Raw genomic sequence first — 21,012 nt, 5'->3', positions numbered from 1 at the left:
GTGAGGTGGTATTTTTTTCTTGAAGCTTTTAGTATTGCCTCTCTTCATATTTCAGTCATGAAGAAGCTCTCTGGCCATATCTAGTTTGGATTCTACATGCCTCGTGTGTTTTCTTAGAGGGTGTTTTCTCCAGGGTTTTGGAGTTTTCTGCTGCAGTTTCCTTGTATGCTGTTTCTCTTCACTTTCCCTCAGCCCCTCCTCCTATTCCATAGAGACAAGCTACAGCTGCTCTCTGGAGCTTTTTACATCCCTGGTTTTGTCTTTTTAAAGTGAAAATAATTTACAACTGAAATGTGTATTTATGGCATTTTTTTGTATTAGTAGTCTGTTCCTCATGACGATAACTTGTAGATATCCCTCTTTAAATCAAAAATACTGTGGATTTTACCACTGCTTTAGATTATTAAGAGATGGTTCTTCTTATATAATTTTTTTTTTTACATCATTTACTGATAGGTCTCAGTCCTCCTCTCCCAGGAGAGAGTCGTGTTGTTTCCATCAGATTCTCAAGTGGGTTTGAGTGTTATTCAGCAGAGTGAGAAAGAAAGATGGGAGACAGGAAAGGGGAGACCTTTGAAAGTGCTCCTGTCTCGTACAGAATGAGACTGGAGGCTGTCACTCTGCACTCTTGAGTGGTTTGTAACTCGTAGCTTCTGCCCTGCTCTTCACACTTTCCCTTTTAAACTTCAGCTGCACTAGCTTTTGCTGGTTCCGTGCTTTGTTTACACGTTTCTTCTACCTAGAAGATTTTCCTTCTCACTTTAAATTATAAAGTATTTAAATCTTTAATAGTTTTCTTCTAAAAGACAGTTTTCCATGTGTTTTCTTCTTTACAATGGAACACAATTGCCAAAGGGGTCACTAGGGCAGACGCTTGCTCTCTAAGACAGTTGCTATTCTTGTAAGATGTTATACATTGTCCCTTAGCATCCATAAGACAAAGGTTTCAAGAGCACTCTTCCTCCAATACCAAAGTGTGCCAGTGAAGTTCACACATATGTGCCTGTGTGTTTTAAGTACACATGTCTAGATTACTTATAATAAATACTTAATACTATGTAGATACTGTCTATATAGTTATATTGTTTAGGGCTATTAACAACAACAAAAGAACCCTGTACATATTTAATACAGGAACAGCTTTTCTTTTTTCCCTGAGTAATTTCAATTCTTATCTGGTTGAATTAACTGATGTGGAACCCAGGAAAAAGCACTGACTGTATATTTACTCTTTCATATTTCTTGGATTTATAATTATTGAGATTAGAATCTGGATAGTAATTTATCTTTGTTTTCTCTGAAAAACTAACAAAGGACAGATTTTCCTAAGGATTTTTTAAATTAATTCTTTTAATTATAATAGTAAAGCATGAATTGGAAAACCTCCTCCTGCCGCAAATTAGGCTTTTCCTTGTCACATTCATACTAATTTTTGGTATAGATGTAATGAATTGGTAAATAAAATATAAACATTAATATGTTAAAAGTATGTTTTGAGCCTTTTGTTGGATACCAGGGAGCACAATGATTAATTGGTTTGGTTACTAATAAATCAAACTGTAGGAACATGGGGTCTTCAGAGATGCATATTAAATAAGTTTTCAAGTCTGGGGGAGGGTTAAGGTATAAAGAGTAAGTGGAAAACACCCTCCCTGCCCTTCCCAGCACATGGTAAAATTTAGATGCCTTGTAGATTATTTGGTCTGTTGTTCATGTATGAGAATCCACTGAGGGTTTTTTTTTATTGTTTTTTGTTTTTGATTGATTGATTGATTTTATTTATATGAGTACACTGTCGCTATCTTCAGACACACCAGAAGAGGGCATCAGATCCCATTACAGATGGTTGTGAGCCACCATGTGGTTGCTGGGAATTGAACTCAGGACCTTTGGAAGAACAGTCAGTGCTCTCAGCTGCTGAGCTGTCTCTCCAGCCCCCTACTGAGTTTTAAATATGGAAGTTAGTAGATTGGTACTTCTGACACGATGCCAAGTGTCTGTGTTTAGGAAGGGACATTAGTAAATCATTCCCGTGAAGCAGGGGTAAATGAAAAGAGAAGACATGGACTCCTTAGGAAACAGAGTGACATGTTTCATTACTTAGCTGCATGTGGATAGTTTGGGTTTTAACTTTTTTTTTTATTCTGAACATTATTTGTGAAGAAATTTTTAGCAGGATATAAGTTGGGGAAATCTATATTTGACATTTCCTAAAACTGTTAATGGAAAGTAATGAACATTAGGAAAAGCACGGTGCATAGATGTTGTAGGCTGGATTGGACATGTGACCAGACTCACGGATGCAGGCCACAGGGATCTGCACTGATAAGGGCAAAAGCAGTTCTCTGTTTTAATTCAGTTTTTATTAACTTTTCTAGATAGAAGCCTAGGCTGCCTTTAAACTCAGTGCTGACCCCAGACTTGTGGCAGTCCTCCTCTTGAGTACTGGAATTACAAGCATGCACTACCACTTCAGCTACATTTTCTGTCTTTTTGTTTTGTTGTGTTTTAGATTTATTTATTTAACTTTAGTGTAAGTGCACCACATGTGTACCTGGTACCTATGGAGGTCAGGAGATGGTGTCTGTTTCTTTGGAACTGAACTTACATGGTTAAGCTGTTAACTTCCATATGAGTGCTGAACCAAACCCAGGTTCTCTGCAGGGGCAGCCAGTGCTCCTAACTGCTGAGTCAGCTCTCCAGCCCCATTTTTTTTTTTTTTTATCTTTTATGAGCATTTTAACTTGGTGAGAAATAGTTTTGTGATTTAGAATTTTGCTTTTGCCTTTTATATTAAAGATCCACATTAATTTTATTTAATGGTCTTAAAATGTTGTAAGAGAAGATATTTAACTAATTGGGGACATACATTCTTTTAATAGATTTTTATGAAACCAGATTTTGCCTTGGATGATTCTTTAACTTTTAATTCAGTTTTACCATGGTCTCATTTTAATACTGCTGGTGGAAAAGGAAATCGTGATGCAGCTTCTTCCAAGTTGCTTCAAGAAAAGGTAATTTAATGTTTCATTGACTTTTTTCATACAGGAGACTTTATTCTGGTTAAGTGGTAGTATTCTTGAGAGTTCAGATTTGCTTATTAGGCTCTACTTTTAAGACATTCTCTCTCTCTTTCCTCCCTCTCTTTCTTCCCTTCGTATGCCTCTCTCCCCCCTTCCTTTCCCTTCCTCTTTTCCTGCTCCCTCCCCTCCCCTTCCTTGGTGTTGGGTTTGAACCTAGGGACTCATCCATAACAGGCCAAGTACTCTACCACTGACCACATTTCCAATCCATCGGGTTCCTTTTCGTTGCCAGTCATAGTTACAGCAACTCTGATCTTAACTAGTAGACTACTAAGTAGCATCTTAACTAGTAGACTACTAAGTAGCATCTTAACTAGTAGACTACTAAGTAGCATCTTAACTTGGTAGAATAAATGTATGATTGTGAAAAAGGAGAAAGTTACTGAGTGCTGCTTACCTAAAATAGAAGCGGTGGAATTTTACTTAAAGAGTACTTACTGTATGTATGTTGCGGGAGCAGGGCAGGTGTGTGGTAGAATTGGTTCACATGGCACTGTGTAAGTGCAGAGATCACAGGACAGTTTGTGGAGTCCATTCCCTCCTTTTGTTCTATGAATTCTGGGTGTTAACTCAGATCTTCAGGCTCAGGTGGCAGGTGATTTTTGCCAACTCACTGGCCCTAAGTTGATGAATTGTAGAGGAGAGAATATACTTGTTAAGAAATTGCTTTACACTTATCCAAATATTTCCGTTATATACCAGCTAACTTTGTAACAGTGACCTAAAAGCACAGTGAACCAACTTTCTGAAATACCATTTTCTTTCATTTTCATATTGAAGATCATTATTTTGAAGTAAATAAAAGTTTCAGTTAAAATATAATATTCTGGGGACTGGAGCGATGGCTCAGCAGTTAAGAGCACTGGCTGCTCTTCCAGAAGTCCTGAGTTCAATTCCCAGCACCCACATGGTGGCTCACAGCCATCTGTAATGGGATCTGATGCCCTCTTCTGGCATGCAGGTGTGCAGATAGAGCACTCACATACATAAAATAAATAAATAATTAAAGGAACATATATATATGTATATATTATTCTGCCATGTGGTGGTGGCCCATTCCTTCATCTCAGCACTTGGGAGCCAGAGGAAAGGCAGGTCTCCAAGTTAGAGGAAGCCTGGACTACAGAGCTACTTCCAGGACAGCCAGGGCTACATAGGGAAACCCTGTCTCAAAAACAACACGCCCCCCGCCCCCCAAAATGTTTACTTTATAAAGCCTGGTCTTCTGCATTCCATCAGTCACAGTCTGTAAGTTTACTGTATTACGATGTCTGAGAGTAAGCATCTTGAAAGTTGTTTCTAATTTAGACCTCTAGGCATATGAAGAATCTTCTAAGGCTTGAATGGCAGCGAAGTCTTGACTCTCTGTTCTTTCTCAGCACTTGGCTTGGAGCCTCTAAAACTGACTGATTCTTCCTTCATACATTTTATTCTACTCTGGTGACATGGGTTGGCCTTTAGACCGCATAATCAGCTTCACTGTTTGTAGTCACATTGCTTTTCACTAAGTGAGTCAGTAGCTGTATTGAAGATGAGAGGAACAAGGGTATGAGCTCAAGAAAATTGAATAATAAAAATTTCTTCATTTGTAACCCATTACTTGTTTTAATAATTAAGTAAATGACCATTATTGAAAATAATACCTTCTAATCATTTAAATATTAGATACTGAAAGTTCATTCATTCTTCAACGCTATGAGATTCAGAAATACTGCCTAGCTTACAAAATCTGAAAGTAACAACAGAGAGAAATGGGAAGATTTGTAGTAACAAATGAAGCATCTTCTCTTAGAAAGGAAGAAAGGAAGAGGTACCCATAGTTTACTAGACATGCACTGGACTCTTAGTGACAGAGGTGTGATACATATCAGAATTTCAGAAAGCATATTAAATGTACAACAGTAAAAGTTAAACTTGGTACTGTTATAGTATACATGAGCTAACCATTTAAGGCATTTATACTCTTAAATTTTATCCTCTTAAGGGTATAAAACATTGGAAAAAATAGTAAATGGATAAAAGAATAATTTTAAAATATAAAATAAGCAGTCTTGAAAAAATCAAAATGAATTGTATGTAATAGGTGACTGACCAACGATCTGTTTCTACTGTCATTTTGAAACAGCACAGTAGACTATATGAAGGGCAGAGTCTGACAGACTTGAGGTTTTTTTTTAGTTTTGGTATTTGCTTAACCATGTGGTTTTATTCAAGTTATTTAGTGCTTTTTTGCTTTCTCATTTATAAAATGAGAATGCTAATTGTATCCGAAGTTTGTTACAGCTAGAAAAACATAAGTGCATGTGAAATAGATAGTACACAGAAGAGAAAGCTCATTGTAAAGTATAACTACTTAGATAATATTGATGTCAACCAAGGCGGTAATTTTCTCTGAAACTTTAGGACTCAAAGTACTATTGGTATCTGACACAGTTATGTGACTCTGTTACCTTTTGGGAAGGAGGTAGTGTTGGAAGGGTAGTAATGCAGGAAAAGAAGAAACAGGCAAGTGAACATGTCTTCTTTGCACTTAGATTTATCCGTCTTTGGACTACACTTTTTGACTATGTTTTGTGTACCCAAGATCCCCTAATCCAATAATTCACACAATCAAATTTATACTTGTAGAAACCTTTTTATCATCTTTAGAAAGGATTTGGATAGTCAGGAATGATGTACTTAAGATATACCTGATTTTTTTTTTCTTCCCTTTGAAGCTGAGCCATTATCTGGATATTGTGGAAGTAAATATTGCTCACCAGATCTCTCTACGTTCAGAAGCATTTTTTCATGCAATGACCTCTCAACACGAATTGCAGGACTACCTCAAGAAGACTTCCCAGGCTGTAAAAATGCTTCGAGATAAAATTGCACAGATTGATAAAGTTATGTGTGAAGGATCACTACAGATTTTAAGACTGGCACTTACCAGAAATAATTGTGTTAAAGTATACAATAAACTGAAGTTAATGGCTACTGTCCATCAAACTCAGCCTACTGTGCAGGTGTTGTTATCTACTTCTGAATTTGTTGGAGCGTTGGACTTAATAGCAACAACTCAAGAGGTTCTGCAGCAGGAGCTTCAGGGCATTCACAGCTTCCGGTATGTCTATTAAGTAAACCATTAGAAGTAATACCAGAGAAGTTTCAAGGAGAAGTATTTATATGTTGTGTTAAAGTATAGATGTATTCAAAGTGAAATGTGTATATTTTCTTCCAGATTGATTTTTCTTAGTAATGTTATTTATATTAACAAAACAAAAACTATTTACTGGAGATATTTCAATAGAGAAGCTAACTTAAAATTTCTAGTAGATGAAATAAGTACAAGGCCAATTATAGTTTTGAAAATGTTTACATAACTGTGCCAGAATGAGATAGATCAAGTTAAAAGGGTGAATACGAGAATGCTTTAAATTAATTTAGAATGATTTTTCGAGGCTCGTGAGATGGCTCAGTGGGTGAAGGCTCTCACCTCCAAGCTCTCCACATGTTGTCATGGCATCTTGTAAGCAGATGCACACTCACAAGAAAATATAAACATCTTATTAATAAGATTTAAATAGAAAAATGTTAAAATTCATTTCTAATTTTCAAATTTTATCTCAAAATTCAAAGAATAGTTAGTGAAACAAAATCTGTCCTTTCTGAGTTTTTACTTTGAGAATACCTTTAAAAAAAAAAAAAGCACAATATGGCTGGAGAGATAACTCAGTTGGAGAAGTGCTTGCCAAGCAACTAGGGGGACCCAAGTTAGAGCTTCAGAACACACATTTAAGAAAATTGGTGATGGTAATGGAGGCACAGCTCTGGGAGTCATTGACCAGTCCACTCAGCAAGTTCCAAACTAATGAAAAAGTATCTGAAAAAACAAAGTAGATAGTGCCTGAGCAATGACATCCTCCCATGCATGCATAGACAGACAGACAGACAGACAGACAGACAGACACACACACACACACACAGACACGCACACAGACACACACACACACAGAGAGAGAGAGAGAGAGAGAGAGAGAGAGAGAGAGAGAGAGAGAGACGCATTCTTCTCTCTGTAGAAAGGGGTGGTGGCTGGAAGTGTTTGTTGTTCATGGCTAGAGAACTTGCTTAGCCTGTGAGTTTTATCTTTATTATCACTAACACAAAAACAAACAAAGCTAATTTGATTATTAAGTAACATATAAAATACCTTAAGTTTGTAGTTGTGAATATTCTATGTGAAATTGAGTTATTTGTAGACCAGTTGCAGGAATCAAGATTTCATTCTACTAAGCAGGTTTTGATGTTCTTGTAGAAGTTCTGTCTTCTGGCAAACACATTCAGGATTTACAGCAAGGGATTACAATTGCAGTCTTATAGATGTGCTCTGAGGCTTCATAGAGATGTACTGTATTCCAGGAGAGTTAGAGTCAAAAATAAGCGTATTTAAATTGAATTTAAGTTCTCACTAACTAACATATATATTTGGAATGTTTAGAAAATGCATTTTAACTTAAATTAAATCACTAATTTGTTCATTCACTGAAGAAATGGCATTGAACACCTAGAAATATCAGGCTGAGTGCAAGGTTTTTGAGTCATGAACAAAGCAGAGATGCTCTGCTCTAACAATTGCCACTGTGTACTTTGTCAGGAGAGGGGTTAAACACATGGCTTAGAAGTTTTGATGTTGTACACATTGCTGTGGAACTTTAATACTGGGAACATAATCTAGATTTTAATGGCTGTGGAAATTAAAGGCTTTTGAAAGCTATTGAAAGCTGTTATTGAAAATCCTGTCTTTAAAGTTATATTGACACATGATATTGAATACATCACCATTGACTTTTACTGTGGGTTTCCCAACATGGATCTCCAAGTGATCATACAATTTCTAATTTTTTACCTCTGAATTTTTCAATCTTTTTCATTTTGAGTTGTGTGATATGTTTTTTAATGCATAATTAATTTTCCCATTGCTTTACAAAAGTAGTCTTTTTTGTTTTGTTTTGTTTGTTTTGTTTTGTTTTTCAAGGCAGGGTTTCTCTGTGTAGCCTTGGCTGTCCTGGAACTCACTCTGTAGACCAGGCTGGCCTCGAACTCAGAAATCCACCTGCCTCTGCCTCCCAAGTGCTGGGATTAAATACGTGCGCCACCACCGCCAGGCACAAAAGTAGTCTTATATGACAGAAACTCTGTCTTTCCCTTTTTGCTTACCTCTTGACCAGGTCATGAATTTTGATAAACATCAGCACTAGTACCCTCTGGCTAGCACAGAACTGAGAAATAGAATTAAAGCACGAATACTTGCTTGCTGAATTCACATTCTAAACCAGGTCTAGTTTTTACCCTGAAGTTCATACAGTTTTATTATATTTGATTCATATGTTTGTGATCAGTAAGACTGTAGTTATGCAGAGGTGTCTAGAGAAAGTCTAAGACTAGAGTTGGATGTTTATCATCAATGATTTATTTCACTACAGAATCCGAGCATTCCGAGCTTGCACTTATTTTGAGCTAACAAAACTTATATTTGTCTGTTTGTCTGTCTATATATCCATCCATCCATCCATCCATCCATCCATCCATCCATCCATCCATCCATCCATCTTGTTGGGGATCAAACCCATGGCTTTGTTGTGCTGGGCAGTGATCTACCGTGGGTGACATGATCAATCAGTTCTTCTAGCCTGTCCGATGTTGCTCTTGTCTCATTTTGCTCAGACGTCTGTTCTTGTTTTCAGTAGAACCTACACATGTAAGGATATTTATTCTGTAAACGTTTCTGTAAAGCTGCCTATCATCTGTCAGTTCTATTCTGGTTATAACTGTATAAAAGTTTAGAATCAGAATTTGAGTTTAATTTTATATTTGGGATACTCATGTACATATGCAAGTATTTTAAAAGAACTCTAAAAGAAAATAGCTTTCTAATTCTGATTCATACTTGAAGTTATTTGAAACTGAGTTTGGTAGTTGAAGAATTTTACTTTGTATTTTGACAAAGACTAGCTTTGGCACCAGAGGGTAAACTGAGGCAGGCAGTTGATGAGGAAGGTCAGTGTTGAGAGTGGCTGTCGGAGCCAGTCTAGATACTAACAAGGGCTGCTGCCAATGGCAGCCAACAGTTAGAGAAATTACTAAGCAGGCTTTTCTCTGAGGGACCAAAGCTTAATTTACAAGGGCTGGCACTCCCTGTGCCCAGTGGAAAAACTCTCAACTCAAAATTTTAACTCTTTGGGCCAACGAGAAAGAGGAGAGAAAATTGTCTCTGTGTCTGTCTGTCTGTCTGTCTGTCTGTCTGTCTGTCTGTCTGAGTTAGGGTTTTACTGCTGTGAACAGATACCATGACCAAGACAAGTCTTATAAAGGACAACATTTAATTGTGGCTTGCTTACAGGTCCAGAGGTTCAGTTCCATCATCTTCAAGGTGGGAGCAGGGCAGCATCTAGGCAGGCATGATGCAAGCAGAGCTGAGAGTTCTATATCTTCATCTGAAGGCTGCTAGTGGAAGACTGACTTCAAGGCAGCTAGGATGAGGGTCTTAAGGCCCACACTACAGTGACACACCTACTAAAACAAGGCCATACCTCCTAATAGTGCCATTCCCTGGCCAAGCATATACAAACCATCACATAACTTTATATACACAAATACATATATATACGCAAATACATACGCATACATTTAGCTATACATGCATACATATATGCATATAGACCTACAGACACACATTTACACATTGAATGGTTAGGGCAAAGCTCTAGTAAGTAGGCTCCAAGCATTTTACATATACACATACATACATATATACACACAACTGGTGGATGGAACAAGCTCCAACACACACCCAGACAAGCTTTACATATAAGAAATACATACAGATTTAATGGATGGGTTAAAGTTCCAACCCCCATCACACAAACCTTACACATGTACATGCATACACAAAGTTGATGTGTGGAAGGAACACTGTTCCAACCCCACACTTTATTCTTTTTCATAGCTTATATATCTTAACAACAGCTTTCAAGCAGTATAAAATTAAAATGTTAACTTTTTAGTTTTCTTCTAGTGAATGATTGTGAAAAAAGTGTGTTCCCTAATACCTTTACAAGAAATAACATTACAAGTATAGGTAAAGAAAACAAATTATTCCCAAGAACCCACGTACATTATAAACAACTTGTTATAGATTAACGAAGTATAAGCAAGCAAGGCAGTTTTCTCAGCCACTTTCTCTTCCTGACAAGCAGCAATTTGTGGTTACAAAGACAAGAATAGTTATTTTATTATTTATCATTAAAAGTAATCTTAATCACAAATCTAAAATTTTATGAAAAAATCAGGCATATCTACCTTAAATCCTTAGAATGCATATCAGCAGTTCTTAATAAATCATATTAGGAAGTTGAGGGCAAAAATGGATATAAGAAATCAATCATCACCAGTCCAACCTCAGTGAGAGTCATGTCAGCCAGTACTGCCATTGTTCTTGTCCCTGACCATAAAGGGTCCCTAGCTTAACTCATAAGAGTGTTTCTGAACTTCATATTGTTCCCTATGATTATCTACATCAGAGCCAGTAGTAAAAATGTCTCAGCCTAGCTTCACTAAGAACTTTATTTTCCAAATGTTTTCTCAGGGTGGTGGCCATTGCTGACAATCTGCATCTCTAGTTCTTCCCTAGGGTGGTGATAGAGTCATTAACCTGCTCCAGCAGCAATGCCTGAAAGAGATCAAGCATTAGTACTGTGAACGCCAGAGATACTGTCCAGTGAGGGGCTTGAAGCCCTTAAAGTTTTCATATGATTCTTAGAGTAAGAGGGATGTGAGGGCAGCAACAACGCATGAACACCACAATGCATGAAGTCCTCGGGACACATGGTCCTCTGGGTTGTGCCACACTGAGGCTCACCCACGTGGCTTTGGTAACTGGTGGGCTGCATTCTATGAGTTCTACAGCCATTTGTCATTCCTCCTGGGTGGGCCTTGGCAGTATTTTAATTTTCTGGAAAATCTACTTGATAAGTTTACATTCTTTTCTTATATACAAAATTTGTGGTTAATGTAATAAAAGGTTGTTAAATATCAGTGTTCTCTTTTTGCAAAGCTTCACTGGGATTTTTAATGCTGTTTTTATTTGAAAATGCAATTAATTTTGAATTATTTATGTTTTTGTGTAGTCAATTGGAACACTTCAGAGTTACCTTTTATTCTAAGCATTGTTGGCACAAACGGTATTCTTCTTAAATCTAAGAACTTTCTGTATAAATTTCACCTGCTTCCCACCTGGGGCATGGCTAAAAAAGCCTTTAATCTCTTCCTTAGTAGACCATCAAGAGACACCATTGGTTTAAGTTGTTGATAGTCTGCTATTTTTAGAGACACTAGTGTAGGCTTTACATTTGCCTGTAATCTTTGTCTTATATTTTAAGTGGATTTTTATTTCAAATTTTTAATAGTCATATTACCAAAAGACTAAACTTCTTTTTAAAGAATTCAAATATTGTTATTGATGTGTCATTTTTTGTGTATTGTTAACATTTCTCTCTAGTGACAGAAAATAATAGTTTTTCTTTTTATTCTCATTTCAGAGCTATTGACCTGAAAAATTTATGTATAAACTTTGCTTTCTGACTAGTAAACCTCAGAATATTTTATTTATATCTTCTAATGACATCTTACTGCAATTTATTGTACTTAATCACGTTACTGTTAGGCTTTAAATGTCTTGGACAGGGGATGTATTATGCACATCTTAATACACATTTGTGAAACCTATGAATTACCAAAAAAAAAAAGTACACTTTTATTCTTGGTACATTCTTTTTCTGTCCTTTTAACATTTTGTAATCATTGGGTTATGGTGACTATAACTATTTAAAACTGATTATTAATAACTATTTGTAGTTAATACATACTTGTGATTTTCAATCCTGGGTATGCAATAGACTCTCAGAAGAGCTTTGAAGAAAGGTATGCCACACCAATTGAAACCAATTAAGAATACTTCCAGAGTATAAAGTTTGAAGCACGTGTGTATTTTCAAAGCTTTCTGAGAAGTTCTGATATGGACCAGAATTAAGGTGCTAATTATGACCAATACCTGGGTTCTCTAAATTTTTAAATTTTATAATTAAAATGCTCACATCTTTCTATGTAAATTTGTTTTTCTTTCTTAACAAAAATTTCAACCAAAGTGTTTTTTTTTCTTCTTCAGAGAAGTACTGTGTATCCAATATAAGCTACCAAACCTGATCTCTTTTCTGAGCCTATAATTTATTCAGGTGGAAATTTTTGCTTAAGTTCAATACCTAATTCCTACAATGATTGTTGTGTATATTTATTATTTTTTTGTAATTAAAAAAATTCAATGATTTTACTGTTTAAAATTATTGTGATACTGGACAGCTTTATAATACATTTTAAACTATCACACATGAAAAAATTCTTAGCAATAAAAATAGACATTGAAATCATACATTTAATTTTTGCTGTATTAACTAGAGGTATTATTAAATTTAACAGGACTTAAATTCTTACATAGATATTAGAAGTCTCGATATGGACCTGAGAATACATGAAATATTAATAGATTGCTGTGTCTTTTTCTTTTTTATATAAGAGCTGTAATTACTTTGAAATCCAGGGCTGTTTATGGTTTTTACCATAAACATTTGTGGGAGTTGAGAGCATCTATCAAGTACATTAGTGCCCTGGACCAAGTGGGCCGTATGTGTAAGACAAACTGTTCAGTTTTCCTCTATAGAAGCTATGAGATAGGCTGTGCTCTCCTGTTTCCAGGGATACTGGGAAGTGAGGCCTAGACGGTCTTAAATAATTGTTCCAAGTCATACAGCTAGTTATGAAGAGATTCAGACATCTCATTAGAGCTTAGAGCTGTGCTTATTGTATTTGAATGAACACCTTACTTGACCCCAGATAACTATGAACATAACCTGATTTTATAGGAATATAGATACCAAAATTGTAGGTAGTTGTGCTAGTTTTACTGAACAAGGAACTACCATAGTAATTCATATTCAGATAAAAATTAATGAAATTAGTTTTCTAGTTGTTAGCCTCCTTCCCTCCCTCCCTCTCTCCCTCAGAAGTTTTCTAAGAGATATTCAGGATCCAGAGTTAATTATAGACTTAAGCATTCTGTGGCTTCATTAATAAGAAACACCTTATGATTCCATTTAAGGAATTTAATTTATTGATTGCATCAAAATATTAAACGTAATCCTATAGTCCTATATAATCTGCAGTTTAGTTTCCAAACATTAGAATAAGAAAATATGCACACTTTATATTTTGAGATAAAGCCAAGAGATTTTTCTGTTTGATGAAATAAGAACTATAGACTCTTTTTCTTTTTTTTTTGTTTTTCGAGACAGGGTTTCTCTGTATAGCCCTGGCTGTCCTGGAACTCACTCTGTAGAGCAGGCTGGCCTCGAACTCAGAAATCCGCCTATGTCTGCCTCTCAAGTGCTGGGATTAAAGGCGTGCGCCACCACTGCCCGGCTATAGACTCTTTTAATATATAAGTTTTTTTCTGATACAAATAGCACAAAAGTCATTGTGTTGAATATCCATCTTAGTAGAAAGTCCAAATTAATGTATAAATCTAGCTACATCTAATTAGAAAGCGTTACAATTCTTCCAATTAGTTGGATTTGGTTCAGTTTGGTCAGCAGTAGGGGAGTGCTGAGATTATAGATGCATACCATTACATCTGGTTTTCTTTCTTGTCCCTCCCACACCACCCAATTCAGGGTTTCTCTGTGTAGACCAAGCTATTCTCAAACTCTCAGAGATCGCCCTGCCTCTGCCTCCCAAGCACTGCACCACCACACCTGGTGCACCTACCTGGCTTTCGTATGTGCATTCAAACAATTGATTTAAGGCCATTTCACTTGTGTGCCAAGTGCTTTTATCTGCTGAGCTACCTCGGCAGTCTGTTTCTTTTGGTATGAGATTGTGTTTAGAAATTCTAGCTACTGGATTGGATGTAATTTCTATGCTTTTGTAGTGGATAGAACTAGAGAATAATTTTAAGTTAATTTTGCCTTTTAAATTATTTTACATAATTTATTTGTTGTTAAGATTGAGCCCAGGATCTCATGTGTGTTAAGTATTCACTCTAATGCTGAGATACAGTTTTCCTTTAAGAGAAACCTATGAGCCTATGTGGTTACTTCACATTCACACTAATGCCTGTAGCATGTCACTTTACTTTTATCATTCCCTTGACCAGACTGAAAATGTGATTCTTAGATGCCAACATCATTTCTCACTTGTTTTTAGCACACACAGTATGCTCTCAGAACTAGCAGTATTATTTTGATAGGTTTTTTTTTTTTTTTTTTTGGTTTTTGTTTTGTTTTTTTGAGACAAGGTTTTCTCTGTGTAGCCCTGGCTGTCCTGGAACTCACTCTGTAGACCAGGCTGGCCTTGAACTCAGAAATCCACCTTCTTCTACCTCCCAAGTGCTGGGATTAAGGGTGTGCGCCACCACTGCCTGGCTGATTTTGATAGTTTCTTCTCCCACTTTTATCTGTGGGTATGATCCAGGACCCTCACTAGATGCCTACACATAGTACCAAACCCTATGTAAACTTTTCTCCTAGGATATTTGTGATAAGTTTAGGCCCCATCAAAGGTAAACAGTGACTAGCAATTGTAATAATACATTGCAAACTGTGCTGTTAAACGGATGAAGTGTGTAGGACTTGTTTCAGACTGTGTTATGATTTCTCTAGTTAGATCCTCATTGGTCAGTGTTTGGATGACTTCCCTCCCCTGCTCCCTTTCTCTTCTGAGGCAGGATCTCAGTGTATAGCTCAGGATTGAGCTCAGTGTTCAAGCCTTAGCCTGCTAACTACTGGGAAGGTGGGCGACCACCATGCCTGGCTTCTACTTCCTTAGCTGCAGCGCTGCAGTGAACGTGTGTGTGTGTGTGTGTGTGTGTGTGTGTGTGTGTGTGTGTATGAATGAATGATTATTATTTTTAACTTTTGCCAGCACACCTGTGATTCCTATTCTAAGAAGTGGGATTCCTGGGTAAAGAGAAACTGCCAAAGTAGTTTTGCTAGGTTCTGACAGTGTTTTAGTGTGTGCTGTTGTGTTATGTTGGTGCCAGTTCTGAAAAGCTATAAATCTTCATGGTAACTATAAGAAATATTTTCATATTGCAAATATAAATTAAATCTTTTATTTATCAAGTTTGTTTCAAATTTATCACTGCCTCTACTTACCATAAACTATTTATGATAGAACATTATTCTCCAAAAAGCTGTAATGGCTTTTATTAATTTTGAAAATTAAACTGTATGCAGCCTATCTTTAAAAACACAGCTGCTGATATTGTGGCCTTCTTTTTCAAGTAAATGCAGTATATGTACTAGAATTAGTTGTATTACATTTATATTTAATGTAAAGCTAAGTTTAAAGTATTAAAAATCAACCCCCAAAACAGACTTGTTTATATTATTTGTTTATTTAGATGGTTCTTCTGTTGCTGTCCTGAAACTTAGGACCCACCTGCTTCAGCCTCCCAGTTGTTAGGGTCACAGGTACCACCATAGCTGACTAGAGCTTTTTATTTCTGTTTTGTGTGTTCATTTGGTTTGTTTAGTTGTGTAGTGCTGCGAGTTGGACCCAGGCCTTATGCAAGGTAGGCAAGTGTTCTGCCACTGGGCCACATCCCAAGGTAGAACTTTTACATTTCCTGAGAATGAACTGGAATATAGAAAGATTTCACTAGTTTAGAATAAGACACCTGTAACCAGAAGAGGAACTGTTGAGGAGGAAAGGGACCAGAGAGAGCAGATGGGGAGGACAGTTCGAGCATAGATGTGGTTAGGTTAGATACACGTGTGAGAATATGGGAATAAAAGCTATTTCACTTTATCAGTTCTGTTGTTTTATGTCAGACAGAGTTTTGTGTGATTTACTGTAGAGTCAAGGCTGACTTGATCCTCTCAAGTGCTGGGATTACAGGCTGAGCCATGCATGACACACAGTCTGTATGATGGGAATTGAATTTAGGACATATGCTGGGTAAGCACTGGATCAACTGTGCCACACACGTTCCTAGTCTCCCCATTAAAAATTGCATGTAGGAACCCGCTCTCTCCTATCACATGGGTCAAATTCATGTTTTTAGGCTTGCCGTCAAGATTCGTCAGCCCTGAGCATCTCACTAGCCCCAAACCAATTATTTTGGACAATTAGTATATGCAAACAAAAAGGGAAGATTATTCTACTTAAACCTCTTTTCCCTTACCATATAAGCAAATTTTCCCTTTCCATTTTCCCCTTGCATTTTGAATTTTGAAATAGTTTTAAGTCAACTAGGTTAATCTAGATTTCTCAGCTTATTGTTTTAATGAAGCTTATCAGATTTGTTAAAAAATGTAAAGAAATTTAACTACAAAAATTTTGTAGATAAAGATAATTTTAGTCATAAGCTCTAATGATGTTTTAAAGATTTTATTTAGTTTTTTTATGTGCAAGCATTCTGTCTGCATGTATGTGTAGTACGTATGTGCCTACTACCTATGGTGGCCAGAAGAGTATCAGATTCCCTCAACTGGAATTAAAGGTTATTGTTAGGCTCTCTGTCGATTCGGGGAACTGAACTCAGGCTTTCTACAAGAGCAGCAAATGCCTTTATGTCCTGGCAGCTGGCTCTCTGGCCTTGATGGTGTTGAGTTAGTGACCTACTGGCAGGTGAATTATAACTGAAATTTATCAAGACAAATTGAGTTGAGTTACTCTCTGTCCCCATGGCCATTTAAAAGAAGAGGGCCTGCAATATATTAGGGACTAGTTTTTGCTGAGTAAGTGAGTGGCTAGGGAGCCACTACCACTGAGAGTCACAGATGGCAATAAAGAAAGGGATTTGAACAGCTGACCATCTATAGAAAACAGTCATAAAATTTATCAAGTAACCAGGTTTTCAGCAGTGTATTGAACTATTTAAAGGTTAAAAACAAATAAAGGTATGATTCTGGAAGTGACATTATGACAGTGATTTTTGTTTATTAAAGGTCTTCATTTCAGTAAAACGTTGAATAAGTACTGTTGGTTAGAAAAGTCCTATCCTCTTGAAATTGTAATAAATTTATGACTTAGTGGATATATGTTTTTCTTTCCTTTTGGTAGGCATTTGGGATCACAGCTTTGTGAGTTAGAAAAGCTGATTGATAAAATGATGATTGCAGAATTTTCTACTTATTCTCATAGTGACTTAAATAGACCACTAGAAGGTGAATGCCAAGTTCTAGAAGAGGTACGTTCGAACTGTGGATTCCAAGAACTGTCTTTGCTTAGTATTGTTTCCTTTACAGCTTCATTTTATAACACATTCTTCTCAGATCATAGTGAACAAAATTACCCCAAATTTCCATGTCTTTCAGACTTTTGAAGCCATGTATCTTAATAAATGTCATAAAAGCTTATAATCCTATGAAGTAGAGAATGGAGTATTATCATAGCTTACTTAGAAATAAGAATTGAAATGAGGTCTGTAGAGGTTACAAACCAAGTTCACAGTAGAGCTATAAGATGAATTACTTCATTTATATTCCATGGACATGTATCTACTGGGTTTATCTTCTGTAAAAAGTGATAATTATGTAGTAATTTGTTCATCCAAATTCACCAGTCACCTATTCTGGACATCTTTTATTTGTATGTTTAAATAAATATATCATATCCAGGTTTCATTCATTTGGTAATTTTACAGTGCCAAGAACTACTAGAAAAAAAAGGGAATCTAAAGTCCCTGACTCACAATGGCCTTCAGAGGTGTTCAGTTTAGCGGTAAGCATCCCACTCAGTGAGCACCCCACTCAGAGTCCAGGCTGTCTGTACAGTCTTGTGGACTACAGGGACTCTTGATTGGTTATAGGTATTTGAGGATATTCTTAACTGTGGGGATGAGGAAAACAGGCCTGTTAGTGTTGTTTTGTCCCTAAGTCAATTTCATTTCATTCATTGTGGTAGAAATAGAATTTATCTGTTGGAAAACAGACTCCTGTCTGGTGGCAAGGTTGCTGTGGGAGGGGTCATGTCATACTTCTGGAAGCACCACACTCTGTCTAGGTAGAAATCTGAGAGTCTGACATAACTATGCTGATAAATGTTTCTGTTTTGAAGTTAAATTTCAAATGTAAAATTATATATCTTTCTTTTATTTTAATAGGAAAGATTAGTATCTCTTGTATTTGGGCTTTTGAAACAAAGAAAACTTAATTTTTTAGAAATCTATGGTGAAGAAATGATTATTACAGCAAAGAACATCATTAAAGAGGTATTGTGCATTTTTATTTAATAATGTGATTTGAAACCTGCGAAGTTCATTTTTATGTCACCTAGTTATATGTAAAATATGCAGTATAATAGTAATACTTGATCATTTTGTTAAAAATTCTATACATGGAAAAATAAGAGAGGCATAACCCTATCAGCCAGGATCACTACTTTAAGATGTCACGGGTATCTTATTGTTATACATACGACTTTGTACAGATTTCAGAAACCACATAAGCATTATTTTCCAAACCTCCAGAAACATCTGTTTTATGGTTTTGTAAAATTGTACCAATATCATGTAGATTAGACCTATTTTGTATTTTTGTCAAGGTGAAATATTTAAAGTTTCAGTTTGATACTGTAAATAAAACTGTGACAGATCTCTTGTGAATAAAGTTACTTTGTCAAATTTAAGATTTTTTTTTTAAAAAAAACAGAGGATTAAGAGGTTGGCTCAGTCAGAAAACCTCCTTTGATCCTTATAACCTATCTGACTGTGTTGGACACAAGTGTGCTCTTATAAATCCCGTCCTGGAGTGGCAGAGAGACAAGATCCTCAGGCTGCCTGGCCGGCCAGTCAGTCCATCCTAGGAGATGAACTGCAGGACTGTGAGTGAACAGGTTGGTTTTCCTGAGGATGACACCTGAGATGACCTCTGGCCTCCATGTGTGCACATAAACTTGCAAACCCAGATGCACACATGTACACCCATACGTTCACATAAAGAAACAACAAAAAGATGGTGTTCTTAGATTGATACCCCAAAGCAAAATTGTTGATCAGAGAGTGAAAGTTATTTTTACATTGTTTAATACATAAAACTGAATTGTTGTCTAGAAACATTTTATTAATTTATACTCCCCACAATAAGTATATAAATGTTAACTTCCTTTTTGTAGTGCTTAGAAACTTAGTAATAACCTAAAATCTTTTAGATTTTCCCCAGGCTTTATGGTGTACATGTTTGACAGTAGTTTACTAAGCTGAACTCAAACTCTGCCATGTTTTTAAGTTTCCCTTGATCTTTGGTTTTTTTTTTTTTGTTTTGTGTTTTTTGGGGGTTTTGTTGTTGTTGTTGTTTTTAACCTTAGATAATTTTAAAAAGTGTTTATTAGACATAATTATCATTAAGTTGAATATATATGTTTTCAATGTTTATATAAAGTACACAAAACTATAATTGCTTTCTCTTTTACTTAAACTGGTTGAAACTATTTCAGAATGAGTATTTTGGAAAATTGTTGGTAGAATTTACTAATGTTAGATATATACACATTATAGAATTCTGTTCTTAAGTATTCACGCAACAGAAATACTGAGGTAAATTCATTCAAACATAGTAGAGTGTACATGGCAGCACCATTTGCCATTAGAGAAAAAGAACATTCTAAATTGCATCATCTGAAAATAAAACAGATAAACAGAATTGCAGTGTGTGTGTGTGTGTGTGTGTGTGTGTGTGTGTGTGTATATATATATATATATATGTATGTACAATAAAATACTAATATCTCAATGAGATTGAGTGAATTACCTAAAGCTATGTAAATATAAAACCAGACACAAAAAGAGTATACACTGCAGGATTTCCTCCTGTGTGTAAGCCATAGGTGAAATGAATATATACTCTAGACATCTATTCGTAGTAATAACATTTTGGGTGTGAAGTGATGGCTTGGCAAGTGAGAGCACTGGCTGCTCTTGTAGGGCATTGGGGTCTGTGAGCATCATCATGGTTGCCCACAACTGTATTGACCTTCAGTTAGAGTGGTTCCAACACCCCCTGGCCTCTGCAGGCACTTCATGAAGGTGCAACAGACAAACATGCAGGAAGACACTCATACACATAAAATGAAAATAAACCTTAAAAGATACTGACTTTTGAAAAGTGTGGAACTGGGCAAAGAATAGAATTCTAAGCACTTAAAATACTCAGTTCTGTAAGTGAGTTCTATTTCAACAGATAGTACTCTCTGTGAAAGTGCTATGCTTTCTATATAACTTGTATGTGTTTCTGGGATTGTGTATTTATTTATTGTAGTAAGGCTCTGTTTAAACCTTAGCACCAAACATACAGAAAAGTGTTATTGTAGTTTCGAGTTCTTTTTATTTATCTATTAAAAGTATTTTATGTATATGAATGCTTTGTTTGCATGTATGTGTGTACATTATTTGCATGCCTGGTACCCAAGGAGGCCAGAAGGCATTGGATCATCTGGAACTGGTTCTGAGCCACCAAGTGGGTGCTGGGAATCAAGTCTGGGTCCTCTGGAAGACGAGCCAGTGCTTTTAACCACTGAGCTAACTCTACAGCCCAGTTCTTTTGCTTTTTTTGTATGTCTGTGTGTGAGCATGTTAAGGCGCATATAGAGTGATGGACCATGCATATGTGTGCACACATGTGGAGGCCAGAGGACAACCTTGGATGTCCTTCAGGAGACATCTACCTTGTTTTTTGGGGCAGTCTCTTACTAAACCTGGAGCTTGCCTAGCGCTAGGCTAGCTGGTGAGTGAGCCCCAGGCTTCTGCCTATCTCCGGTTCCTCAACAGCAGGATTATAGGGGTGTGCAACCACACTTTTTAACATTGATTTTGGGAATTAGATTTAGGTCCTTATGTTTG

General features: G+C 36.4%; 1 protein-coding gene across 5 annotated transcripts in view; it reads left to right on the top strand.

Annotated features, from left to right (window-relative positions):
* Vps54 (VPS54 subunit of GARP complex) overlaps positions 1-21,012 on the top strand; it is an 80,166-nt gene that overhangs the window by 33,939 nt on the left and 25,215 nt on the right. For all 5 annotated transcript variants that reach the window (XM_028777214.1, XM_028777218.1, XM_028777227.1 and 2 more), the window contains 4 exons: positions 2,883-3,014; positions 5,801-6,186; positions 17,238-17,364; positions 18,280-18,387. In XM_028777214.1, the coding sequence (XP_028633047.1) occupies positions 2,883-3,014; positions 5,801-6,186; positions 17,238-17,364; positions 18,280-18,387 (753 nt within the window). The remainder of the gene's footprint in view (positions 1-2,882; positions 3,015-5,800; positions 6,187-17,237; positions 17,365-18,279; positions 18,388-21,012) is intronic.

This window comes from Grammomys surdaster, unplaced genomic scaffold, assembly GCF_004785775.1.
Source record: "Grammomys surdaster isolate TR1022 unplaced genomic scaffold, NIH_TR_1.0 67, whole genome shotgun sequence".
NCBI classification, from domain to species: domain Eukaryota; kingdom Metazoa; phylum Chordata; class Mammalia; order Rodentia; family Muridae; genus Grammomys; species Grammomys surdaster.
Note: the sequence above shows the minus strand (reverse complement) of the source record. Positions and strands in the feature narration are given on the sequence as shown.